This window comes from Gorilla gorilla, chromosome 4, assembly GCF_029281585.2.
Source record: "Gorilla gorilla gorilla isolate KB3781 chromosome 4, NHGRI_mGorGor1-v2.1_pri, whole genome shotgun sequence".
In the NCBI taxonomy this organism is placed as follows: Eukaryota; Metazoa; Chordata; class Mammalia; order Primates; family Hominidae; genus Gorilla; species Gorilla gorilla.
Genome location: NC_073228.2, coordinates 26960966 through 26988196, shown reverse-complemented (window position 1 = coordinate 26988196; position 27231 = coordinate 26960966). Strand labels below are relative to the sequence as shown.

Sequence of the window (27231 nt, the reverse complement as noted above, 5' to 3'; positions counted from 1 at the left end):
GAATGTAATGTTGTGTGCTGGATGGATCCTGGAACACAAGTAAGGCATTAGGGGAAAACTAAGGAAACAAGAACAAAGTATGGGCTTTAGTGAATAATGTTATCAGTATTGGTTCATTAATTATGACAAATGTACCAAAGTAATGCAAGACGGTAACTACGGGAACTATTATAAGGGGTGTGGAGTATAGGGGAACTCTGTACTGTCTTGAAATTTTTCTGTAAATCATAATCTAACATGAAGTTTATTTTTTTAAAAAAGATGAGTGGTCAATGTTGGTTTGTCTCCAAACATTAATTACAACAGACGTAACAGAATTATTAATACTGTCGCAGCTGGACGAACTGAGTTCAGGTACACCCTAATACAGTTTCAGTGGCCATAAGAGGAGCAGAGAAAACAAGTGGTTTCTCTTCCCCTATTCCCTTGTCAAAATATATTAAGTGTCTGAGAACTTCCTTGGAAGAAGTCCACATCTCCATTTCTAGTAAGAAGTTTCCAGACTAATATTCAAGCCAAGTGGCATTGGGATTCTGCTGAAGTAGATTTGTGCCTTAACTCAGTCCCTAGATGAAACTTTTGCTTTCAAACTTTTAGTACCTGCTTTACACTTTACAATTACCAAACTGTTAAATAACATCATAGTATTGAATTGTTTACAAGTGTTTATTAAATGTCAATAATTTTTACAAAGCAAATATTAATAGCAAGAGGCAAATGTTTTGCAAAATATGTACAAAAGTAAAAAGCTGTAATGAACTAGCAACTCATTTTATAAAATCAAACCATTCTTTCCACTTTTACACCTCCTTTAGAAATAATTTATTGCCCATCCTGAACTAAAGCACTGACAAAAAAATGTACAACAATTATCAGATAATGTGCTTAGTTCCTGGAAAGTTATAAAAAGATATATGTAAAAAAAAAATCCTAAGCCACAAATATTTTATAGAGCTAATACAAGTCATGTTTTGTTAGGTACAGTATCTACGGGGTTATTACAAAATATACTTTTTTATAAGGCTTCTTGTGGTGAATGAGCTCTCACCAGAGTAGAGTAGTTTAGAAAAGCCATTTCAAACGTTTTGCGATTCTGCCTTCAAGTAAGAGGTAAAAGGTAAATGGCATAGTTTGTTGCACTGTTGCTTATACTGTGCAAGAATGAATCTCTACCCCTTTCTTTCCTAGTACCATCAAACAGGCATGATTAAGGACAATTTCTCACTTACTATGGCAAAAAATATTACATACAAGCTTTCTTAATACAAACCAAAGTCACATACCAAGTAGTATATGACGTTCAGTGATATTCACTGACTGAAAATTTATGCACACTGAGTTCCAGCATACTCTGATCCACTGTAAACTTTCATCATTAACAGCAGATTTGTATATGTCACAAAACTCTCCTTATCAAGCCATAAAATATTGCCATATCATTCATGCTTTCAAAACAATGTTCATATAAGCTCTCGCATTTGAAACCAGATGGTAAGACCTGAATGCTACAAGAGTGAACATAACTTAAATGCTAACTACACGTTCAAGTACAGACATAAGAATGCTAGTGGTACAAACACTGTACTCCAAATAATGTTGTTAATCACCTACCAGCCTAAGACTAGTATCTACTTGATGGAACTTGAAAAAGCCATAAAGTCCAACTTGTTTAAAATGTTCAGACTTAGACTTACACTTCAAGATCTAGTGTACATTTATTAATAAGCCCTAACCTCGTACCATAAAAAAATGGGCATGTGCTATATTTGGGACATGCGGACACACCCACACCCACCCACAATCTCTCCCCTCCTCATGTTTACTAGACTGAAAAGCCACCCTGTATCCTATCATTAAAAAACAAAACAAAACAAAACAAAACAAAACAAAACAAAACAAAACAAAACAAACAAAACAGTGCTTTTAGTCAAGCAGCACAACACAAGGACAGATCATCTGTGATTAACAGAAGCGAACACCTTAAAATGACGGGAGAGAGACAAATTAGGTACTAAGTCAGATTTCCAAGTGAAAAAGACATGAGCAAAACTTCTGGTCTTAATTTCTCAAATAAAACTAAAATAAATGAAATGGTAACAGAGTGACTTTCTCTAAATTTATTAGGGAGTTTGTTACAAATGTTTGGGCTTTACAGGCATGATTTCACGGATTCAAACAAGAAATTAACACTGATATTTAGCCTTCTCATGACATACACAGAAATAACATTGCTACAAATTGCAATGGAGAGAATCTTGTTTCAAATGGCTTAGTTTGGGGTTTTGTCTAAATGTATCATTATATAATGAAAGCACCAATTTGAGGGTTTCTCAAATAGTGATTTGAATTTTAGGACATAACAGTATAACATGGTAACTTTATTCTTCATATATAAATAAGGCATAATCGGATGTGTAATAATGCTGAAAATACATTTTATCAAAAGCATAAATACAAGTATTTGGGTACACATTGAAAGTTAGGACTTAACCAATTTCTTCTTACAAAAAATGATAAGGACATATGGTATTTGTTGAATCTAAATCAGCACTTCTAATCATTTCTGGTATTAAGGCGATCTTATTTCCTTCTACTTTAAACCAACCACTGCCACCAACTGAATAAGGATTTCCCTAAACAGCCTCAATTTGAGAGACTAACCAGAGGACCTTCTCTATGCAAATTACATGCCAATACACCTTAAAAGAAAATAAGACAAAAGTGAATGATTTTTTTCATTCCATATTGCTTTCTTTGGTTGCAGAGCAATCCAGTGCCCTTTCCAGATAATAAAATTGAAATGAAGATTTCAATTTAATATTTGGCAGACAGCAACAATGCAGGTTATTAAAAATATTAAAGGGGCAGAGGCATGCTTTGAATTATTCAGATTTTCAGAAAACATTTGACAAAACCCTTTCTCTATAAAAGTTATGGTCTAAATTTATGTTGTTTTATAAGGCAACTGTGTATACATTTCTTCAAGATCAATGAAGACACTTGTGTGATATTTCTTCAGAATTAAATGAGAAGGCATTCAGATTTAAGAACAGAATGTAATACAGGATTAGGCACATTTTATTCCAAATCATAACCATAAAGATTTAGAAAATCAAATACATCAAAGAACTTTAAATGTAAATTACTTTTTTAGAGACTGGGGTAAGTTGGCATAGTGAAATTATAAGCACCTTTTCAATTCTGTTCACTAAATTTCATCTCTCTCTTCATATAGTGGTATTTCAAAAGGATTCAGTTTTCATGATACAGGTATAACACTCCTTTCAAACGTTTTTAAAATACAACGCATAAAAAAATGTGGACTGAAGCCTTTAGATTGAACTTAAAGTTCTACTGAATGTCAAAACAAGCCTAAGTTGAATATAAGTAATTCACTGCCTCAAAATATAGTCTAGATTTTAAAAGAATGTTGATTCTGAGACATTACATGCAGCAGGGAAGAAAACTGCAAATGCCCAAAATAACATGATATCTATTTGGTGTTTCAACACTTCTTGGTGGTAATTCAAAAGGGGGAAACTTGGTGATTTCTGCTTTGTCAGGCAATATCTATGGTTCGTATCACAGATCTTAACTATGACTTAAGTAAGATGAAGTGTCCTCTTTCTATAGGGATCTAACTTGAGCCCTCACTGGAGTCAAATGTTTTGGCCATTCAATTTGCTAAATATATGGGTAAACTCTCCAATGAATAGTCCAAATGTTACTGTGCACATATTCCGATATTCATTAGCACTGCAATTATGCTAATTTTGTGAATTTAAACAATGTATTCTTTTTGGCAAGAAGCACTAGATGTAGAACTATTCAAACATGCATGAATGATACCATGATACCATGACACCATGAACATGCATGATACCATGAACATGCATCACAGTGCCAGGCTACGTATGTGTAGCTCATGGATTACCATGGCATGAAAACGCTAGAAGTTATATGGATACAATGATAGTGGAAGTTCAAATGTGAGAAAAGTCAGGTATGTCAAGAACAATCCCTGGTTAGTTCACTGAAAAGCCCTACTCTCGTATCAGACAGCAAGACAGAACAACAGCCACTGACTTGGAAAGGCTGGGTGATCCATAACGACCAATCTTTCAAGGACCAATAAAATACCTGAGTACACAGTCAGCTACACAGTAAAATGACAGATATCACAGTCTTAAAATTTTCAGGAAAAGTAGAAAAGCTGTCAGACTTTTCAAGCTGTCGCCAGCCTTGGACTTCTGTTTCTCTAATTGTAGCACTACATACAGCCTAGAAGATAGTATTTCGGTACTGCAAACCAGCCATTCTGATGAGTTCACTATGAATGTATCTGCGATCACAAAGCTACTTCGTGGACACATTTTAATTTGGTAAGCAGTGGGGGGAGGTCAATGTAATCATCTTTAGGTGCGAACTAAAAAAATTACTACTGATCCTTAGAAGCATCCTTAAAACATTTAAAATATACCTCAAAAAAGCTGGACTTTCAACAACAACAATTATACAAATGTATACATACTGTATCTGTTAGAGACACACCAAGAATGAACAGGAATCTCAAATAATGCCTTCTTGAATACTCTTGACAGAAAAATACTGCCCTTAGCAAACTCCAAATAAACAAAACGATGCCACAAATGCCACAGCGTGGAGTTGATGGGACTGGACAGGACAGCAAAAGATAGATGTTTGTGATGATACAACAATGATTTCCTACAGTAAGGATTGGTCTTTACTGACCAACTGAGATAGGGCTTAAAAGTCAAATACATGACATTCTGGAACAGGTTAAGTTTATTTAGAAAGTTCTGTTACCAAGTTGCTTGCAGTTTTTAGTTGCTGCTATGGCCAGAATGTTTCACATATGGTACATTAAACTACATCATAATTAAATATGAGAAAGGCAAATTCTGTTTCACTCATTACGTTTGGCCAAAACACGGTAAACAGCATTAGCTTGCCTTTTGCTCTCCCATACCACCTGTGAACTCTTCATCAGCATCAGACCAAAGATCCTTATGTAAACTTGAAAACAGGAAGAACATTACCTTCAGAAACACAGAAATCTAAAAGCAAAACAGCTGTTGTGTATACAAGCAATTAAAATATGAAGGCTAAACCTTCTATAAGTCTACAGAATGCCACTTCTTAGATCGAACTTCTAACAGCCCTTACACAATAGGAGGTCACCATAAAGTTAGGCAACAAGTGTCACTGCTGTGTGTAAGGCAGCCAGAAGATATCTTGTTTTGGAACTGAATATTCCTAACCTCATCCCTACAAGTATTTAAGGACACCTTTGATACTTGGCACTGCAGGAGAATTCAGTTTGAAAAGTAGAATAATTTAAAGCCTGAAATATGCCTAGTCTGAGGTCAGCTGGGAAGTTTTAACTGGACTTGAATAGAAGCCATGGTGAAACAGATCAAAGCCTGCATTACAGCAAATCTTGGCGATGTGTCACTCAACAGCTTTCAGCCACAAACCAAAGGCCGCAGAAAAAGTACTAAGATTTTCAAGAAGTTAAACGTAGAATTAAGATTGTTCTAATTCTGGTTGTAAACTGCTATTTTAAAAAACAAAACAAACAGAAAACATCAAAAACACAAAAAGATATTAAAACAGCAAGTCTTTTGTACATCACTGTAGCATAAGCTGCTTGAGGTTGTCATGCAGAATAGTATCCTTCACGTCACGGAAAACAAGGCGGATGTTCTCCGTGTTGATAGCAGTGGTGAAGTGGTGGTATAAGGGCTTCTGCTGCTGGTCTCGGCGTTTGTTCCGGAAACATTCCACCAGGAATTTTTGGACGTCTCTTAAGCAGTGGGGATCCCCTTCAAATTCTAGGAAATAGTCTTTGATGCTCACAATTTGCACCTTCTCCTCAAGCAAGTCTGTCTTGTTTAAGAACAGAATTATGGAGACATTGCTGAAAACCCGGTTATTGACAATTGTTTCAAAAATGTTCAGAGACTCTGTAAGGCGATTGGTCAGTCGATCTTCCATAAGCACCTGGTCAAATTCACTTGAGGAAACAAGGAAAAGTATTGATGTCACACTGTCGAAACATTCAAACCAACGTTTCCTTTCTGATCTCTGACCACCTACATCAACCATTTTGAAAGGAACATTTTTTATTTCAAAGTCATATTCATGGATGCCTTTGGTGGGTCTTCTGGCAAGCAGAATATCTTGTTGTGATGGAATATAATCCTGGAAAAGAAAACAATTGTCTTATACCTAGTAATCCCGAAGTAATTCGAATTTTTAATGGACTACTAACTGGACTAGTGAATAGATATGCAAACAAAATCATCTTTTAAGTGACATTTTCAGATAGATTATGCTTATTATAAGATGCCAAGACTGGTCAGACATGGTGGGTCATGCCTATAATAATCCCAGCACTTTGGGAGGCTGAGGCAGGAGGATCGCTTGCGAAGCCAGGAGTTTGAGAGTATCCTGGGCAATATAGCAAGACCCCACTTGTGCTCCCCACAACAAAAGCCAAGATACATTAAAATGTTAGCAGGACGGGTTCAAAATTTACTACAAATGGCCAGAATCTACTTGTTTTCACCCCTGCAATACTACTCAAAATTTAAGCTGAAGTCTTATCAACTGTTCTCACCCACCCTCACTGCTATATATCCACCTGCAATCTTACTCCCCACTATCAGCCACTCTTGGTTCTAGCCAGAGTGATCTTCCTGTCTGCATATCCACCTTCTCCACACTGCTCCTTGCTCCTCTATTAAAAGCAATGGGGGCTGGGCGCGATGGCTCACGCTTGTAATCCCAGCACTTTGGGAGGCCGAGACGGGCGGCTCACGAGGTCAGGAGATTGAGACCATCCTGGCTAACACAGTGAAACCCCAACTCTACTAAAAATACAAAAAAATTAGCCAGGCGTGGTGGCGGGCGCCTGTAGTCCCAGCTACTTGGGAGGCTGAGGCAGGAGAGTGGTGTGAACCCAGGAGGTGGAGCTTGCAGTGAGCTGAGATCACGCCACTGCACTCCAGCCTGGGTGACAGAGCAAGACTTTGTCTCAAAAAAAAAAAAAAAAAAAAAAAAAAACCAAAAACCAATGGGATCTGATTCCAGTGCCAATTCACAAGGATCATTTCCCAGTTCCAAGTTCTGCCCACCTCTCTCTAACCTATTCTAAAAGTTCTTTTACTGTGTAACCCCACTCATGACTTAAAACTTCTATGTTTTCATTGCTGCTATACTACATGTGTGAAAAACCCTTTCTCTACTATAATTAACTATATTCTAGCTTTCTTACTTATTGACCCAAGAACTCAAACTAGTCACTTACTCTGAGTGTCAGCACCTCTGTCTGTGAAATGGAGGTGATCACACTTGGTCTATCTACCTGGGAGGGAGGGTTGCTGCAAGGATCAAATGAGCTCTTCTCTGCACTCTTGGTCAGTGAACTCTAAGACCCTGAACAAACAGAAGCTGCTGGTCACACAAGTCACCGGCTACTCAGTGATGGCACACTTCCTTATGCGATGTAACTGGTTCCTCCTTGTCAGTTTTGCATTTTTCCAAAGCTACAACACAACTTTCTGGTAATACATGAACGGGACAGCTAATATTTGTCATCAAGGTCAAAATATTTTAAAAATCAAGGCAGGATTTAAAACAATGCTGTTATTCACAATGCTGCACTTTATGCCTTTCTGAATAGTGTCATACGATTTTGAAATTTCATTACAAGAATACTCATTGTCTCAAAATGGTGCAATGGAATTAAGAATATATACATATACATATACATATTTTTTTGAGATGGAGTCTTGCTCTGTTGCCCAGATTGGAGTGCAGTGGCGGAATCTCGGCTCACTGCAACCTGCGTCTCCCGGATTCAAGCGATTCTCCTCCTCAGCCTCCCGAATAGCTGGGATTACAGGTGTGCACCACCACAGCCGGCTAATTCTTTGTATTTTTAGTAAAGACAGGGTTTCACCATTTTGGCCAGGCTGGTCTCGAACTCCTGACCTCAAGTGATCCTCCCGCCTCAGCCTCCCAATGTGCTCGGATTATAGGCGTGAGCCACTGCACCCGGCCAGAATTTAGAATTTTTTAAAAGTAGGTGGGTTCTTAGTTACTGGCAACCAACAGCCATTCATTAAATAACTCTAGGACTCAAGTGTTAGCTTTTCCATGTTTTCTTCTAGCTTTGTTCACATACATGCCTGCTTTATTTATAATCAGCATATGCACACAGCGTTCAGCCTACCTCTGCATTTTTGCTTAATATTTTGTGAACTGTTCCATATGCTGATACAATCATACCTCATTTTAAAAGACAAGAAAATACACCAAATGCATTAATGTGCTGTACTTTACATTAACATTCCCCTACTAGTGGTCATTAAGGTTGTTTCCAATTTTTAGCCATAATTAACAGAAATACTGCAATTAAAATTCTCATGCACATATTTTTTTTTCTTTTGGACTATTTCCTAAGATTAAAATAATCAGGGATACGATTATGACGTTAAAGGTTACAAACATTTTAATGGCTCTGGATACTTAACACCCGACTGCTTTCTAGAAGGCAATACCAATTTACAGCATACACCTATGCCAGCTCCTTCAGAAACACGCCGGGCCCTGACCTTTAAAAAATGTAATTCCATAAAAATAAAAAGTTCTCTATTATTGTCTCTATTAAAGCTAATAATCTAGTTAGCAATCTAAAGGCTGCTTCACATGAAGCACAGAACTTCATGCAATCGAGTGCTAAATAGTCTGGCAGAGCAGAGTATGTTGATGAGGACACACACATACTAGCTGTGTGAAGAAGAAGAAACCTGCCTTATGAGGAGGCAAATGAAGCTGTGCTACATTTAGAGAGTAACAGATGACTCTAACGCAATGGCTTTCAAAATTTTCCTAAGCAGCAGAAACCTTTCTCCCAGTGAACTCTTCTGTGTACGCCCAATACAGAGGTCAAACAAGCGAGATGCTCTGCCTGCAGTGGGCCCCGCTGGCCACGGCGCCAGCTTAGAGCTGCTGGCTCTGAGGAATACCTACAGGAAAATGATAAACTCTCTTTTCAAGGGCGATTCCCCCTACCTCGTGGAGTCTCTTCAGCCTTTAAAATCTAGCCCTCCTACTCCGTGACTCGACACAAAGGGGGCATGAATTCGAAAATGTCATTTGTCAAAAGATTTGGAAATCAGTCAACCCACTGTGTTCTATTTCTGTTTACAAACAAAAACCTCTAAAGATACTAAAGTATAACAGATAATGCACAATATCATTTTCAAACACGAACTTCTTTCTCTGAACAGTTTTACTTCCAAGAAATAGCAGATAAAGCATTCCTCAAGAAAATGGTAGAGACCTGGACAGTTAGAGGGAGAAAAAAGAAGTGCCGTGATTAAACAATAAAAATACTTTCATTTTGAAAAAATAAAAATCATTCAATATTCTGAGCTACCAATCACTCTAAATAAAGCAGGGAAGAATCAGAACGCCACCACTATTAAAAAAAAAAAAAAAAGAGAGAGAGAAAGAAGCAAATAGCTTAATACATAATTTTTCTAAATTTCCTAACATCGATATCCTGACTTCTGCTTTCAAATGGCACTAAACATAAACATTCGGATAAACACTTACTGGTTCTCCAAGTTTATCCAAGTTATCCAGGAAATATTTTACAGATTCACCCTAAAAACAAGAAGAAAACAAACAGTTATTAGGGCTTAGAAATGGAAGATCTTGTTACAACAGTTTATATCATACTGTCTGATTGTACACTTAACCCAAACAGACTTTGTTTAGTCACCAATTTCAGACAGCTAACCTTCCTAAAAACATATAAAACGTCTGCTCTGTCACAGAGTGCTAAATCTGCAAAGGCAGGCTGATTTCACAAATGCTTAATAGAATCAATATCCCAAGTGATCATCTATTTCGACAGGATTACACGCATGCTTTTTGCTATAACTACGTATCCACAGTGAAGACATATAATTAGAAGATGAAAACTGCTTTTGAGATAAAACATAAATCTACATATAAAATTTAAGTGACAGTCTTTTTGTCTACATTTTCTAGCTTAATAGTGACGGTAGTTATCTTCAGAGACAAAGCAAACCAGAGATGAGGTAAGAATACTGTACAAAATCCCCCAACCACAGGCATGGACAGGCGTGCCTTGCTCAGGAAGGCCCTGGATAGTGCTGCCAGCTTCACATCTCCAACAGGTCTTTTCCCGAGTGGCCTATCCTTTCTGAGCCCAGTTTTCTCTACAAAACTTCCAAGCAATTTCAAACATCTAAACTGTACGAGAATACATTCCTAACATGAAAACGCTTGACCAGAGGACACAGAGAAGAGGGGAACTATTTTGGGAAAGAAGGGGTCTGTGTCCGAGTCTCCTAGTCCTCACCCCCTGCGTTTCACTTTCCCGCGGGATTCTACAGCTGCAGCACTGTCCCTGCCTGAAGCTACTTCCAAGTGTTCCTGAAGCAGCACCTCATTTAGTATGCCTGGGCATCATGTGAAGATCTCCTCACACTGCAGGCTCCGGTTTAGTAGGTCTGGGTGGGACCCCAGTTTCTGCAATTCAAGGAGTGCCTGGGACCACACTTTGAGTCACAAAGCTTGAAAGTAGCAGTTCTGTAATTTTTTGGTCTCAAGATCACACAATATGATCCAGCAATGGCACTGCTAGGTATATACCCAAAAGAAAGGAAATGAGTATATGGAGGAGAGAGATATCTGCACCCCCACGTTTACTGCGGCACTCTTCACAAAAGCCAAGATTTGGAAGCAGCCTAAGTGTCCATCAACAGATGAATGGGTAAAGAAAATGTGATACACATACAGAATGGAGTCCTATTTAGCTATAAAAAAGAATGAGATTCAGTCATTTACAACAACATATATGGAACTGTAGGTCATTATGTTAAATGAAGTAAGACAGACACAGAAAGACAAACATTGCATGCTATCACTTATTGGTAGGAGCTAAAAATCAAAGCAATTGAACCCATGGAGATAGAGAGAAGGATGGTTACCAAAGGCTGGGAAGGGCAGCAAGGGTTGGGGTGGCAGGAGGTGGGGACGGCTAATAGGTACAAAAGATAGTTAAAGTGAATGAATATGGACCAGTATTTGATAGCACAACAGGATGACTATAGTCACTAATAATTTAAGTGTACATTTAGAAATAACTAAAAGAGTATAATTGGATTGTTTGTAACATAAAGGATAAATGCCTGAAGGGAGAGATACCCTATCTTCCATGAGTGATTATTACGCATTGCATGCCTCTATCAAAACAGCTCATGTACGCCAGAAATATATGAACCTATTATGTGCCCACAAAAATTAAAAACAGAAAAATTAAAAAAATAAAAACGGAAGACATGGAAACAAATGATGATGTCTCTGGACTCAATAAGCTCAACAGCTTCTGATCACTTCTTTTTGTGTTTAGTGTCCTCGTTCAAATTTTATACAAAGCTCAGTACGAGGCAACTGGTATCCTCTCATCCTACCTTCCAAAAGTGTCTGGCAGATAAAATATGAATTACTGGGAGAAAGCTACCCTTCAATATTTTTTTCCTAACAATTTCAGAAGTGATCAAAGTCTTCTTGTTTTCTAATATTAATGTTAAGGAACAGATGTGAATTTCAGTCCTTTCTCCAACAAGGAGTGATCTGGCCAAGTCTCTAAACTCCTCCAGGCCTCCATTTCCCCCAGAGTTACGTGAAGAAGTTCAGTGGTTCAATGGATAACCAACCACTTAAGTTCTGCCCTGTGCAACAATTTCAGTTAGTTCCACTGATTTAAAGTTAAGTTCTCCTTTCCTCATAGGCCATGTGTCTGTTAATCCTAAATCTGCTTTTGTTGTGACTCATTCAAGTGGTGTTGCTTCCACGTTCTTTGCTAATAAAGGATTTAATGTATTGTGCAAGAATATTATGGGTTTAAGACTCACTTTTTGCTGGTTGTAACTTGAGGCTCTCATATTTTTCCCAGTTCATTTTATGTTACTGAAGGGAATTTTTTTTTTTTTTTTTTTTTTTTTGAGACAGGGTCTCAATCTGTTGCCCAGGCTGGGGTGCAATGGCGCGATCTTGGCTCACTACAACCTCCACCTCCCGGGTTCAAGCCATTCTCCTGCCTCAGCCTCTGGGGTAGCTGGGATTACAGGTGTGTGCCTCCGCACCTGGCTAATTTTTGTATTTTTAGTAGAGACAGGGTTTCTCCATGTTGGCCAGGCTGGTCTTGAACTCCTGACCTCAGGTGATCCACCCGTCTCGGCCTCCCAAAGTGCTGGGATTACAGGTGTGAGCCACCATGACCGGCCTGGAAATTTTAAAAATAAAATTTTAAAGAAATTTCATTTCACAGTTAACACTTTAAAAACTTAAGATTATTTTATTCGGCCCTTAGCTCTTTTTTCTCTGTTCAGAACACTACAGGTAAGTTTCTAGGTTACTGTAGTAAGGCTGAAGAGTAAAAGTAGCATGGCACTCTGAAAAGTGTTCCAATATTTCTTTAGCCTTGTGGATATTTCAGCTCCATTTAAATGGCATACCAGCCAGTGTACCTGGGTTCCAGCCCCAAGATAGACTTTATTACTGACAAAGTCAACGAACAATATTAGGTAAGCTTCAGTTACCCTTTGAGTATTAGAAGTCTATGAGGTTCCACGAACCATATTTCTTACGAGTTTTACAAAATGGTGTCTAAGCTGGGAATGGCTTCAATGTTGCCCCCACTTCACAACAATACTTTGTTATAAACATCCTTTGCTTGTAAAGACAAAATGGGTCTGGAGTCCTAAGCTTGAAGGTAACAGAAAAGCTAAGAACAAAAGTTAGAAAATAATGTCTATTAAACTCATAGTCATACAGAGAGAGGCTTAGCAGCTTATCGACCCAGTTACTGAACAAGTGACATCTGTATTCAATGCTCTCTTCTGCACAGCTAAAATATTAAAAGGAAAGGATTTAGAATGCACTTCTTTAAAAGGATATGGAATTTAAGCTGGATAGCCAAAGAACACACAAGAAGAACTGATCTGCTGTTTTAGAACATACTCAAAAACACCAGTGGCTTTATGTAAATAAGAAAAGGGCAACTCTGCTTATAGAAAATAGGTAAAGAGTAGAGTTTTTTAATTCAAAGTCTGATTCATGCCTTAAGAATGTAACATAAGGTTTATAGAGATGGGTATCAAATATAGATTTTCTAATAAAAAGCAAGGTAAACATATTCTAGAAAGCAATTTGGCAATATGTATTAAGATCTTTCAAATGATCCTCAACACAGTACCACTGAAAAAGTATATACAACTACAACAGTGCTAGTGAATTACTATTATGGCAGAAGGAAGAGCTGGTTGAGAGCAAATGGATTGCTCCTTATATTTATCTAGATTCTGGACCAGGGGTCTGTCCACAAACTATATAGCCTGAAGGCCAAATCCAACCCAACGCCTGTTTTTGTATGGCTCATTTTTAAATGGTTGGGGAAAAAACTTAAAAGACTATTTCATGATATGTAAAAATGATATGAAATTCGAACTTCAATATCCATAAATAAAAATGCACTGGAACACAGCCACGCTCACCTGTTGGTGTATCGTCTATGGGAACTTCCAGGCTACAACAGCAGAGGTGAGGAGTGGAGACTGAGGCAGTGTGTTGCACTCGCATCACCCTGCACCACTGCTTGGTGCACCACAAACTGCAGTGGCACAGTTATAACTTGAAAATATTCCAAGTGTCACCAGTATTGCCACACCATGACATTAAAAAAAAAAAAAGGGAGTAAATACACATCCATCCAAATAAAAAGAAGGCCCTGAATACCACACTTTTAAGGCACAGTGGGATGTAAATAATTTTGCTATCAAATTCCATGGTAAAGCATTATTTATTATGCAATGACACTATAGCTATGCTAGAAGAATACAATGTATGCCAACATTTACAGACTAAGCTTTCTTCAATCCTCCCAACCCACAGAAAAGCAACGGTCATAAAACAAAAACAAAACACATGCAAAATTTTAAAATGGAATAGCTTATCACTGCAGAATTTCTTCACCAAAACAAAAAATGAAATGAGACTGCAACCAAAGTGTTTTCAAGTTTTCAAAGTTTTTGTTAGACAAGCAAGGAATGCCATTTACCAAGTGAGTGAGTAACTCATGTTTGATTGTAACAGCTGAAGAAATATGGCCAGAGAAAATAACCTTGTTTAAGACTATTAGCCTTTCAGTGAGAGCAGGTGCTCAGAGTTGAGGACACTCAGAACAACCATCAACTGTCAATTAAGAAACATGGCAAATTATTTCAGTGGTTTTCCTTGGCTCTTGCTGAGTTTATTACCACAATGCTCAGTTGTTGTTTACTTAGGGAATCAATGCCAAGTTTGAAGTGACTGAAGAACCAGCCTGTATGAACAGTCCATGTGGAAAAGCTACGTGTGAGAGTATTTTCAGAGAAGCCGAGAAAACACTAAATGAGTACAACCTAAACTGGAATATGCTAGGCTGTGTTACAACTGATGGTGGTAAAAATGCGTGGAACAGAAAAGGGGTCAAACATGCAAAACCTGTGTAAGGGTTACTCACTGCATTACTCATGAGCATGTACCTTGTGGGAAACACATGAATCTATTGTGCTCATGAACGAGTAATGTCAGTGATGAATTTAACACGCTCCTGTGAACTTGACCATCAGCAGGTCATGAGTTTCTGTCAGAAACAAAAAGTGAAAATTCTGACACACTTCGATGTCTTAGCAGCGCTAAAGTTTTACTGACTTTTTTTCTGAGCACAGGGATGGAACTGATTTCTTTTCCTGAACAAGAACTACCCTTAACCACTATTGTTGAACACTGAATGGTTTCGGAAATTAGCCTTAGGGCAGACTTGATTTGATTTCTGAATGAATTGAACCTAAAATTACAAGGCAAAACGGCATTGTTGGTGAAACTTACACTCTGGTAAAGTCATTTCGACAGCTAGCATAGTTTTAATCAAAACAATGTCAAACTGCTTTATATACTTTCTTTGCTGTCAAAAGTTAAAACAAGAAGTGAGACTTCCATTCCCATACAAATTTCCAGTGGACATAATATTTCTAAACTCTAACTACAGTTCCAACAGCATCTTTCAGACCCCTATGTAAGTGCAAAGGAAATTTCCATATTTCAAAATCCATTTAACTATGCAAATGAAGAGCTTCTACCTAACCTTCAAGTGGTTAATCTGCAATGTAATGACATGCTAAGAGGCAAACGCTGAGAAGAATCTAACAGGATTCTGTAAATATCTCTCAAGCATTGACTATGCTCAATAAAAATCATATGCCTATACGGTGGCTCACACCTGTAATCCCAGCACTTTGGGAGGACACCAAAGTGGGAGGATTGCTTGAGCCCAGGAGTTTAAAACCCACCTAGGCAACATACTGAGACTCATCTCTACAAAAAGTTAAAAAATTAGCTGGGTGTGGTGGCATGTGCCTGTAGTCCCAACTACTAGGGAGGGTGAGGTAGGATCATCACCTGAGCCCGGGGGTTGAGGCTGCAATGAGCTGTGATCATGGCACTGCACTCCAGCCTGGGCGACAGAGCAAGACCTTCTCCAAAAAATAAAAAATCATATGCTCATTTGGTAGTATCTGTGTGAAAATATATTTTCAAGGATGAAATGTGTAAAATCTCATTACAGATCAGAATGGAGGAATATTTGCACCTGACTTTGACAAAAAAATGCTAAAACGTTGAATCCCAATAAACAAAATGTTATTCCAAAAGAATCCAATTTTTTTCACATTCGTAGCCACAAAAACTTGCACACAAGTTTATATTTTTAATCTCAATAAAAATTTTTATATAAATACCTACATAATGCCCTTGATTTCTTCCCTTGGCACGCAGTGCCTAAAATATTATACTATCTGACCCTTTACACATTTCTAGACCAATGAACTTAATCCTGGTAATCTATCAGAATTACCTAATGTGCTTATTAAAAATACAGATTCCCAGGTCTCCAAACAAATCCACCCAATCAAAATCTTAGCAAGTTCTGAGAGAAGTGATTCTGATGTAGCCAGCCCTAGCATTACTTCAAATCTGGATATATATTTTACTCAAAACTAGATTTCATATTAATTTCATCTTTTAGGATCAATTACACAAAATCTGTTTTTAAAGTCTAAAAATGCCAAGATAAGAAATTTAGTTTAGTTTTATCTTACTGTAAAAGTGGGCTTGTTTTTTGTTTTCTTGAGATAGGGTCTCAACTCCGGTTATCCAGGCTGGAGTACAGTGGCACAATGTAGCCACTGTCAAGGCTCACTGTAGCCTTGACCACCCGGGCTCGGGTGATTCTCCCACTTCAGCCTCCAGCGTAGGTGGGATTACAGGCACTCGCTACCATGCCTGGCTAATTGTCCGTATTTTTAGTAGAGATGGGGTTTCACTATGTTGCCCAGGGTGGTCTCGAACTCCTGGACTCAAGCAACCCACCCACTTCGGCCTCTGGGAGTGCTGGGATTACAAGCATGAGCCACTACACCCAGCTGTAAAAGTGGATTTCAAGCAGTATTTGCATTCTTCATAATTCACCACGTCTCACAAGAAACTATCAGGCCTTCTTTTGGGATATCTGAATCATAAACAACAAAATTAAGTCTATATATAGCTTCCTCTTTTAAAAAAACTTATTTGACAATTCTGACAAACTTTATTTCCTACTGTACTACAGTTCTAGCTGCCTACTTGTCTATACCCCTAGAGCCTATTTTCAAATGTTCACCATAGTCCACAGCTTTCAAGCTAACTCAGATTTTGTGGTTAAAAATTAATGGACCTGATACTCCAGATGTAACATTACTGAACGTGCTGAGAAGCGCGGATGGGAAAAGTTATCGTTAAGTGCTACTTATATTTTAGCAATAGGACTCTAAGGAACTTGAAACCTCAATTAAACTTACAAAATTAATTTGCTTCTATAATAGACACCTAAACATTGCATGATAGGTAAATAAGCAATTAAAAATGCTTAATAAGCAGCACTCCCTGGCCAGGTTCAGTGGCTCAATGCCTGTAATCCCAGCACTTTGGGAGGCTAAAGAGCGAGGATCGCCTGAGCCCAGGATTTCGAGACCCAGCCTAGAACACATAGAGAGATCCCATCTCTACAAAAAAAAAAAAAAAAAAAAAAAAAAAATTAGCTGGGTGTGGTGGTGCATGCGTGTGGTCCCAGCTATTTGGGAGGCTGAGGTGGGAGGATCACTTGAGCCTAGGAGTTCAAGACTGCAGTGAGCCACGACTAAAAAGCAGCACTCTCCATCGTTTTACGTGGTAAACAGGTAAAAAAACTGCACTATGATGAAAACAGCAGATAAGACACAACAAAAAAAAATAATAAGTAATGTATAAGGTTTTAATTTTCAGAGTTAAAATGAGAGGCCTACTCTGCCAAACATTATTATGATTTTATATATTAGTTAATCATCACTAAAAACCCAAAAACTATACAATTTTCTATATTTTATACTCCCAAAATAAGACCAAATCACTACTCTCCACCAAGATAAAAAAAAAAAACCATAAGACAAAACAAAAATCACATCCAACCCTTAAACAAACCTCAAATCCTTCAAATCAAGACTACACTATCCCTCTGAGTCAGGTCAGAGTCCCAATACCAACATAATTGACAAATACAATTTATCACTTTATCATCTGATCCCCAAAGGGAATGATGATCTATAGTTATATCAGGAAGCCATGACTAGAAAATACTCTATGGCTTAGATGTAAGACTTTCCATTAAAAACAAAAACAAAACAGTACTCATTTTCACAAATCATAAGCCAAGTTTATATAGGCTGTAAAATAAAGCCGTTTCCAAAGTAAGTATAATTAAAGAAATAATTTTTTGCCAAATGAATCTTACACTAAAGAATCACAAATTCATCAAAAAATATGAAGCAGAGGGGGTTCATTAAAATACAGAACTTCTAGATCATTCAAGATCTAATACAGTATGAACCCCCTTTTAAGAAAATTGCATAGAAAATGAGATTATAAGGAAACTCATCAAAATGTAACAGTGGTTATAAAGACATATACATGAACCTTTTCCAAGCATATTCGATTTTTTGTTTGTTCGTTTGTTTTTTTGAGACGGAGTTTCGCTCTTGTTGCCCAGGCTGGGGTACAATGGCAGGATCCTGGCTCACCACAACCTCCGCCTCCCAGGTTCCAGCGATTCTTCTGCCTCAGCCTTCCGAGTAGCTGGGATTACAAGCATGAGCCACCATGACCAGTTAATTTTGTATTTTTAGTGGAGACAGGGTTTCTCTATGTTGGTCAGGCTAGTCTCGAACTCCCGGCCTCAGGTGATCCGCCCACCTTGGCCTCCCAAAATGCTGGGATTACAGGCGTGAGCCACCGCGCCCGGCCTCTTTTCCCAGCATATTCTTAAGGCTCACTACTTCCTGAAGCAGAAGGAAAGAAACCATTTTATGAAAATCTAGTTTACTGACTTCCTAATAATTTTTCTACAATTCTGATCTTAACACTAGCACTTTTGTGTCCTTTCTCTTGCCTCAGAAATCCAAAGTGCACCTGTCTTTCTCAAATCATCCAGATTTATTTATATAGTAAAGCCAAATTCCCACCTCACACCCCTCCCCTGCCTTTTTTTTTTTTTTTTTTTTTTTAAAGAGATAGGTTTTCACTATGTTTCCCAGGCTGGTCTCAAATTCCTGGGCTCAAGCAGTCCTCCTGCCTCAGCCTTCCAAGTAGCTGGGATTACAGGCGTACCACCACAAGCAGCCACTGGGGGCCCTTTAAAAATCTAAGAAAATCTTTTGCTTAAATTTCCATAGTGGTTTTATCAGCACCTCCTATGGCGTGAGTCATTTTCTACCTCGTATGCAATCATCTGTGTACTTGTTTTATTTCCTTTTCTACAGTGTATTGTTCCTGGGGACAGTTTTTGCCTTCTTAGTCACTGTATCCCTCTAAATATTTGCATATAGTGTTAAATAATATGTATGTTTGAAAAAAGTGAGTATCACAGAATTGGACTCTCTTTGAAACTAGGAACACTGACATGCTAATTTCTCCTTTACAACAAAAGGCTTTCCTAAGAATGATGGGAGAGGCCAAAACAAAACCAAATATTCAAAACTTCTATCAGTTAAGAAAACAAGGCTGGGCGTGGTGGCTCAGGCCTGTAATCCCAGCACTTTGAGAGGTCAAGGTGGGCAGATCACTTGAGGCCAGGAGTTTAAGACCAGTCTGGCCAACATGGTGAAATCCCATCTACTAAAAGTACAAACATTAGGCTGGGCACGGTGGCTCACGCCTGTAATCCCAGTACTCTGGGAGGCCGAGGTGGACGGATCACGAGGTCAGGAAATCGAGCCCACGGTGAAACCCCGTCTCTACTAAAAATACAAAAAATTAGCCGGGCGCGGTGGCGGGTGCCTGTAGTCCCAGCTACTCGGGAGGCTGAGGCAGGAGAATGGCGTGAACCCGGGAGGCGGAGCTTGCAGTGAGCTGAGATCGCGTCACTGCACTCCAGCCTGGGTGACAGAGCGAGACTCCGTCTCAAAAAACAAAACAAAACAAAAGTACAACCATCAGGCGGGCATAGCGATGGGCTTCTGTAGTCTCAGCTACTTGGGAGGGAGGTTGAGGCAGGAGAACTGCTTGAATCCGGGAGGCAGAGGTTGCAGTGAGTTGAGATCACGCCACTGCACTCCAGCCTGAGCGACAGAGTGAGACTGTCTCCAAAAAAAAAAAAAAAAAACCACCTACCATATAAGGAAGAAAGTGGAAAAAAACCCCCCACTTCACAGGTGATTCTTAAGGTTGCTCATCATCTACTTGCAAGAACCACTGTAATTATAATTTTCCTAAATGGTAGCAGTTGCCTCTTGTAATTAGCTCACTGGTACTTAGGGCATTTCATGAAATACTTGAGCCTAAGAAGACTGTTTCATGTGTCATGAGAGGTATGACTGCAGATCACTTGTCTTGGCCTCAACACTAGGATGATAGCGCCACAACCTTAAGCAACTTTCAGGTCATCAAGAAAGATGAAAGTCAAGGAATACAGATCAAACTATCTCTAATTCCTGCCTCCCTACTTTACTCTTCAGCTCCACACCACCTTCTTCTTCCAATCTGCAGCCTCCACTTCCCCCACCTACACACCTTCCAGAGAGCTACAGCCTCTACATGCAGTCTCTAGAATCTAGCCTTCCCCAACTAGGTGACAGTTTCCTTAAAGAGGAATACTATGGATTTTGTTTCTTAAAAAGGAGGTAAAAACAAAAAGAAAAAAAAAAGGAGGCAGAGTTACTGATATAATACTGAGAAGTTCACCTGAATGAAAAACATTAAGGATGTTGGGAAAAACTTGGTGAACACTGAAGGATCAAGGATACTGTTCAGTTGTGCTGCTGAGTCAAAAAGTATTTACCAAGAACTACCTAAAATAGGAGAAATATAATAGTATCTGATAAAATGCTGAATTAGTTATGCAGTTAGCATGTCTCGTGTTTGAAGTCTCCAGCTAGTCCCAACTGACTATCTCCAACATTATCTCCTACTTTTCCCTATGAAACAAGCTCCATGCCCATCTCCCCATGCTTCTGGAAAATTCTGTGCATATTCCTACCTCCTCTACCTAACACCATTTCCCCCACACGCCTCTGCTTCCATCTCTCCTTCTGGAGTTCTTACTATTATACAGGGAGCAAAGATAAATTTTAAGTTGGAAGACAGCTTGGAGAACAAGTAACCTTATGCTCCATTTTACAGATGAGAAGCCTAAGAGTCAGGGAAGTTAGGTGGCTTAGCCAACAAAACTGTTTCAGTGGCAGAACCAAGAATTTAATGTATCCTGATTCTTATTTTTCCCCTACCTCCACTGCAACTTCCCAACTCTCGGTAATCATACTCTTCACTCAATATCTTTTGCACTTATGGTTTATACCACTCATGGCACTTCTTTATTTTTATATGTAGTCCTACATGTCAAATTTAGACTCGAAATCTCTTTGCTACACCTCCCTGTATCCTAGGATAGCAATTTTACCCTGTACAGAGCAATAGCTACATAAACATCTGTTGAATTTTTTGTATTATAACTTCCCCTTTATGACATCCTGTTTCCATCTTATTATTTCTACAAATGTCAGAGTTGTCACAAGCATAATACATTGAACGGGAAGGTTTTTTTTTTAAAGGCAACTTTCTGCCACTAAATTCCACTTGTTTATAAATGTAAATGCTAAAGACAGAAAAGAGATCAACTCAAATGTACATGGCAAAGATCTTCAGTGGCATAAAGTGCGTGACTCTTTTCAATAAGTCTGAATGCTTTGAAGAGCACTGTAGGCAGTGGTACGGGAAGATGCTAAGACAAAATGGGAAGCTCCTACTGCATGTAAGTAACCATTCAGTGTTAACATCAATCAAAAAGACATCCCATAAAGGTGATAAAGTATCCTGGTAGTTCGAAGAGAATAATATAAAGATAGAATTTGGAAGGAGCAAAGATGATGACAAATCTTCCTAACTGCTTTTTCTCTGAGCAGATTTAGAAACTTTCAGAATATTTATAATCCTGAAGTTTCAGCAGATCCAAATTCAAAGTAATGACCAAGCAGGGCTATTAACTACTCCAAGACTAGATCTCCAGATGCTGGTGAAGAATCACAGATCATGCAGAATTTGAAAGGTTTGTTTTTGTCATAGATAGTATATGTTCTAATGATTAATACCGGAAATCTGACAAAGGACAAATTCTGATAATGAGAATGTTAGGTAATAATATGCATCACACATGTAATTAACTTCATTTTACTGGATTTTATAGACTATAATGAAGGTCAGAAGACTATCACACTCAAGTAGGCTATTCAAAAGTTTGTTTGCTACTAAAATAAAACATCACTGCTTAATCTTGTAAAATGTCCAGAATTTAATTGCAGGCCAATTAAGAATGTATGTAAATGGCAGAAATTTCACTTTGAAAAAAACAAGCCAACCATAAAGGACAAAATAAAGTGAATTAAAAAGTTTCCAATTTTGGCTGGGCATGGCTGCTCATGCTTGTAATCTTGGCACTTTGGGAGGCCAAGGTCAGAGGACTTTTTGAGCCCAGGAGTTCAAGACCAGCCTGGGCAACATAGCAAGACCCCATCTCAATTTTTTTTAAAAAGTATCCAATTTTTATGTGTTGAGATCTCTTTAGTTATGAGGCTAACATCACCTACAAGTGTCTTTTAAAAGTAAACAACTCAAAAAATATTGAAAGTAAAAGAAAATCTATATTACCAAGATAATTAAGTAGAGTTTCTTCTGAAACCTAAGTATACATGTGATTCCAAAAATGAAAGTATAATTCAAAGTTAATATCCAGTTTTTCTTTATAGAGAACCAACCAAGTGCTATAAAGAGCAGAACATCTTAATTACTAGCATACACAGCCTACTACATAGCTCGGCTATATGGCATGGCCTATTGCTTCTAGGCTACAAACCTGTACAGCACGTTACTGTACTGAATAGGGTAGGCAGCTGTAATACAATGGTAAGTATTCGTGTATCTAAACATAGGAAAGGTACAGTAAAGATATACTACAAAAGATTTTAAAACTGCTACACCTGTATAGGGCAGCTCCCTTATCATCTTACAGGGCCGCCATTTTATATGCAGTCAGTCCTTGACCAAAACATCTTCCTGGCACACGACTGTAAATGTCTGTGTTCTAAAATAGCTAAGCCCAATGGTTTAAATGGTTTACACACTTCCCATGCATATATAAGTCCTTTGTTTTGCAAGTTTGGAACATTTCAAAGAGGGAAAAGAATCAAGTGATATCAGAGAAAACTGGAAATCTAAGTTTATTCATACTTAATCACAACTGTGAGTTACTTTTATTAGCGTAAGGTTTTTATATACCTATAATATACTTTTAATTTCCATCAGTGTTACAATCCCAAAACAAATCCAGGTCAAAACGTTTTCTAAATATTTATTAGGCAGGACTCATTAAGAATATGCTTGGGGAAAGCTATTCAATAGCAAACTTATTAACTTGCTTTTTTAAAAGAGACCTAAGAGTTGGGCATGGTGGTGCATGCCTGTAATTCCAGCTACTCAGGAGGCTGAGGTAGGGGGAACTATTGAGCCCAGGAGTTCTACACCAACCTGGACAACATAGAGAGAGAGAGAGAAAGAGAGAGAGAGAGAGAGAGAAAGAGAGAGAGAGAGAGTGTGTGTGTGTGTGTGTGTATAAAAGAGACCTAGATATAGGCTTTTATCAATAATTCGCATATGTATACACTAATAATTTCAGTCCTGGAAACATCTTGATAAAGTCATATATAAATAAGGAGCTGTTCATTATAACAGTAGGCTTATAATGAAGTCTACTCAGAAGCCATTCCATCTAGCATGTACTTACATAGTTTTCAGCAAGAATTAAATGCCAAACATAAATAGATACAAAATGGAAAACTCTGGGGTTAAGGCTGGTTAATCAACCAAGACTTTTCGATTCAACCCGAGGATATGGCTAGTAAAAAGACAGAAGGTAATATTTATTAGTACTTACACTCAATTTCCCACCCTATCTGTCCTTTCTCTCTCGTCTCTCCACATATTAACATAAAAATATGAAATATACCATGATATTGTTCTGCCCACACTATCTGAAATCTATTACATGCAATTCCTTAAAGACAGTAAATACAAAACCAGGCCTGATTACATTTTAAGTTTATTCACAGCTTTGAAAATGATTTTAAAGTTAAAAAATCTTGGAACCATCCTATTTCAAACATTTGAAATATACTACCTCTTATCCTAGGTCTTTCTCCCTTTAATTTTTATTTCAAATTAAGTGTGATAAAGAATGACTTGAGAAGGTCTTCCCAGTCCAGAGGCTGGCTTTACACACAGCATACAAAACTCTCCTCCTGGTTCTCAGAGCTTACCATGGACCAGTTTCACTTCTTTTATTTAATGCCTTTCCAACATTTTCATTTTGCTTGGTTGTCACAAGGGACCTATTCTATTGGTCTTTATCTTTGATATTGCCTTTTCTGCCCCATGGCTTTCTCTATGACTCCATTTTTCTCTGGAAAAAAACACAGTATTAGGCTGGGTGTGGCGGCTCATGTCTGTAATCCTAGCACTTTGGGAGGCTGAGATAGGTGGATCACCTGAGGTCAGGAGTTCTACACTAGCCTGGCCAACTTGGTGAAACCCCGTCTCTACTCAAAATGCAAAAATTAGCCGGGCGTGGTGGCTGGCACCTGTAATCCCAGCTACTCAGGAGGCTGAGGCAGGAGAATTGCTTGAAACCAGGAGGCAGAGGTTGCAGTGAGCCAAGATCGTGCCACTGCACTCTAGCCTGGGCAACAGAGCGAGACTCCATTAAAAAAAAAAAATCACAGTACTTGATGTGATGTATAGGATATGTTTTCAATGAGGGTAATACTGTCATCATTATCATTAGAGCATAGTTAGGCTGGACACACTGGCTGACACCTGTAATCCCAATGCTTTGGGAGGCCAAGGTGGGAGGATCACTTGAGCCCAGGAGTTCGAGACCAGCCTGGGCAACAAAACAAGACCCCATCTCTAAAAAAAAGAAGAAATCAGCTGGGTGTGGGTGTGTGGTAGACCTGTAGTCCAGCTACTAGGAGGCTGAAGCAGAAGGATTGCCTGAGCCCAGATGTGCAAGGCCATAGTGAGCTATGATTGCACCACTGCACTCCAGCCTGGGTGACAAAATGAGACCCTGCCTTTAAAAAAAATAATTAAAAAAAAATTTTTTTAAATTACAGCATACTCAAAGTACCACCAGTCATGCCTTTCTGTTTAGTTCAGGAGGAGTAAAATGTTCAGTTCATGAGGAACAAAACTTATAGCTGACAAGCCATTTTCCTTTGCTGTGTAGATACATAAAAATTAAGCAGACTCCAAGTGAATACACAGTTCCAAATTTCTTGCCAGCAATTTCTATGTACATCAGTTAAAATTTCCAAAAGAGGCCGGGCTTGGTGGCTCACACCTGTGATCCCAACACTTTGGGAGGCCGAGGTGGGCGGATCACAAGGTCAGGAGTTTGAGACCAGCCTGGCCAATATGGTGAAACCCCGTCTCTACTAAAAATACAAAAATTAGCTGGGCGTGGTGGTGGGCGCCTGTAGTCCCAGCTACTCGAGAGGCTGAGGCAGGAGAATCACTTGAACTCAGGAGGCGGAGGTTGCAGTGAGCCAAGATCAACCTACTACACTCCAGCCTGGGCAACAGAGCAGGACTCCGTCTCAAAAAAAAAAAAATCCAAAAGAACCAAAATTAGTCAGTTACATCATAAACCATTCCAATATTTGAAAATTTCTTTTTCAAACTAAGTATCTTTCCAGACCAATGTAAGACAGTCTATAATAGCATAAGTAGAATACTACCTTTATCTCACTGAGATAAGTTATTTCAATGTTTTCTAGCATATAAGCTACAAAAATAAACTACTGCACATGAAATAAGAGCTTTTTTGGAAAGAACTTATTACATTATTCTAGAAATTGCCTTTTTCTTGTTGCTGCTCACAAATTAATAAATTCCTCTTTATATCAAGTTTTTGTGTTGGCCTTATCACAAAAATAATTTAAGGCTAATAATTTTTTTTTTTTTTTTTGAGATGGAGTCTCGCTCTGTCGCCCAGGCTGGAGTGCAGTGGCGCTATCTCAGGTCACTGCAATCTCCGCCTCCCAGGTTCACGCCATTTTCCTGCCTCAGCCTCCGGAGTAGCTGGGACTACAGACACCCGCCACCACGCCCAGCTAATTTTTTGTATTTTTAGTAGAGACGGGGTTTCACCCTGTTAGCCAGGATGGTCTCGATCTCCTGACCTTGTGATCCACCCGCCTCGGCCTCCCAAAGTGTTGGGATTACAGGCGTAAGCCACCGTGCCTGGCCCAAGGCTAATAATCTTAATGATCCAAGTGTTCTAGGAGTATTCCCGTAGTCCTATCAAATGTTAACACAAAATGTACAACGCAGTTTAGTAATTCTCCTACTACAGAAGTCACAAAAAAAGGACCTTACTAAAATGCTTCATCGTGGAGAAACAGAGAAAAAAGTTTTAGCCATATGTTTAGTATTTATTTTATTTTATTTTTTTGAGATGGAGTTTTGCTCTTGTTGCCCAGGCTGGAGTGCAATGGCACGATCTCAGCTCACTGAAACCTCCGCCTCCCTGGTTCAAGCGATTCTCCTGCCTCAGCCTCCTGAGCACCTGGGATTACAGGCATGTAACACCACGCCTGGCTAATTTTGTATTTTTAGTAGAGATGGAGTTTCTCCATGTTTGTCAGGCTGGTCTTGAACGCCCGACCTCAGGTGATCCACCCGCCTTGGCCTCCCAAAGTGTTAGGATTACAGGCGTGAGCCACGGTACTTAACAAAATTAAGTACAAATTTTAAATGTGAGAAAGGAGTTTAATACTGCAGAAATGGGTCAGCTCTGACATCATATATATTGCTGATCAGGTAGCAACATGGTAATATTTACCCCATATTTGTTCCATGTTACCATTTAGCACCACTATCTTCTGTTGGCTAAAAAAATACATATATAGCGGGAAGAATTTTCCATTTAAATAAAAAATCCATATCTATTTCTAAAAAATGCCTTGCTGTTCCTCTGAGAAAATCACCTCCTCCAGGAAATGCTCATGATGCAACATTAAATGAACAGGATATAAAGTTGTACAGAAAGTACAAACAAGCTTATCTCAACATCCAATATCGTATTCAAATACTGGAAGGAAATACACCAAAATGTCAGTGGAGATGTCCTGAGGTGGTAGGATAGTGGCTAACTGGATGATATTTTACAATGAACCATGTATGTTTTAAAATTTTAAACTTAAAAAAAAACAAGCTAATTAAGGTTCTGGAGCCTGTAAGTCATGAACAGACAAACCACTTTCCTACTCTTCAGTTTTCACATAATGATAACAACAGAAAGCTTAAGAATTCTGAGCCTTGAAAAATCCCTCAAGGTTAAAATACTTTTTCGAAAAGGGCCAATCATATATAATCCCATCAGCATATCAAGAAATAGTTAGCTTTGTCAGAACTAGAACCCTTCGTTGTAAATTTTTTTTTTTTTTGGAT

General features: G+C 38.6%; 1 protein-coding gene across 2 annotated transcripts in view; it reads right to left on the bottom strand.

Annotated features, from left to right (window-relative positions):
• Positions 1 to 2102: 2102 nt before the first annotated feature.
• GNA13 (G protein subunit alpha 13) overlaps positions 2103 to 27231 on the bottom strand; it is a 46111-nt gene continuing 20982 nt past the window's right edge. For both annotated transcript variants that reach the window (XM_004041109.5, XM_019028227.3), the window contains exons 3-4: positions 9649 to 9699; positions 2103 to 6225 (exon numbers count right to left, since the gene is read on the bottom strand). In XM_004041109.5, the coding sequence (XP_004041157.1) occupies positions 5653 to 6225; positions 9649 to 9699 (624 nt within the window). In that variant the 3' untranslated portion in view covers positions 2103 to 5652. The remainder of the gene's footprint in view (positions 6226 to 9648; positions 9700 to 27231) is intronic.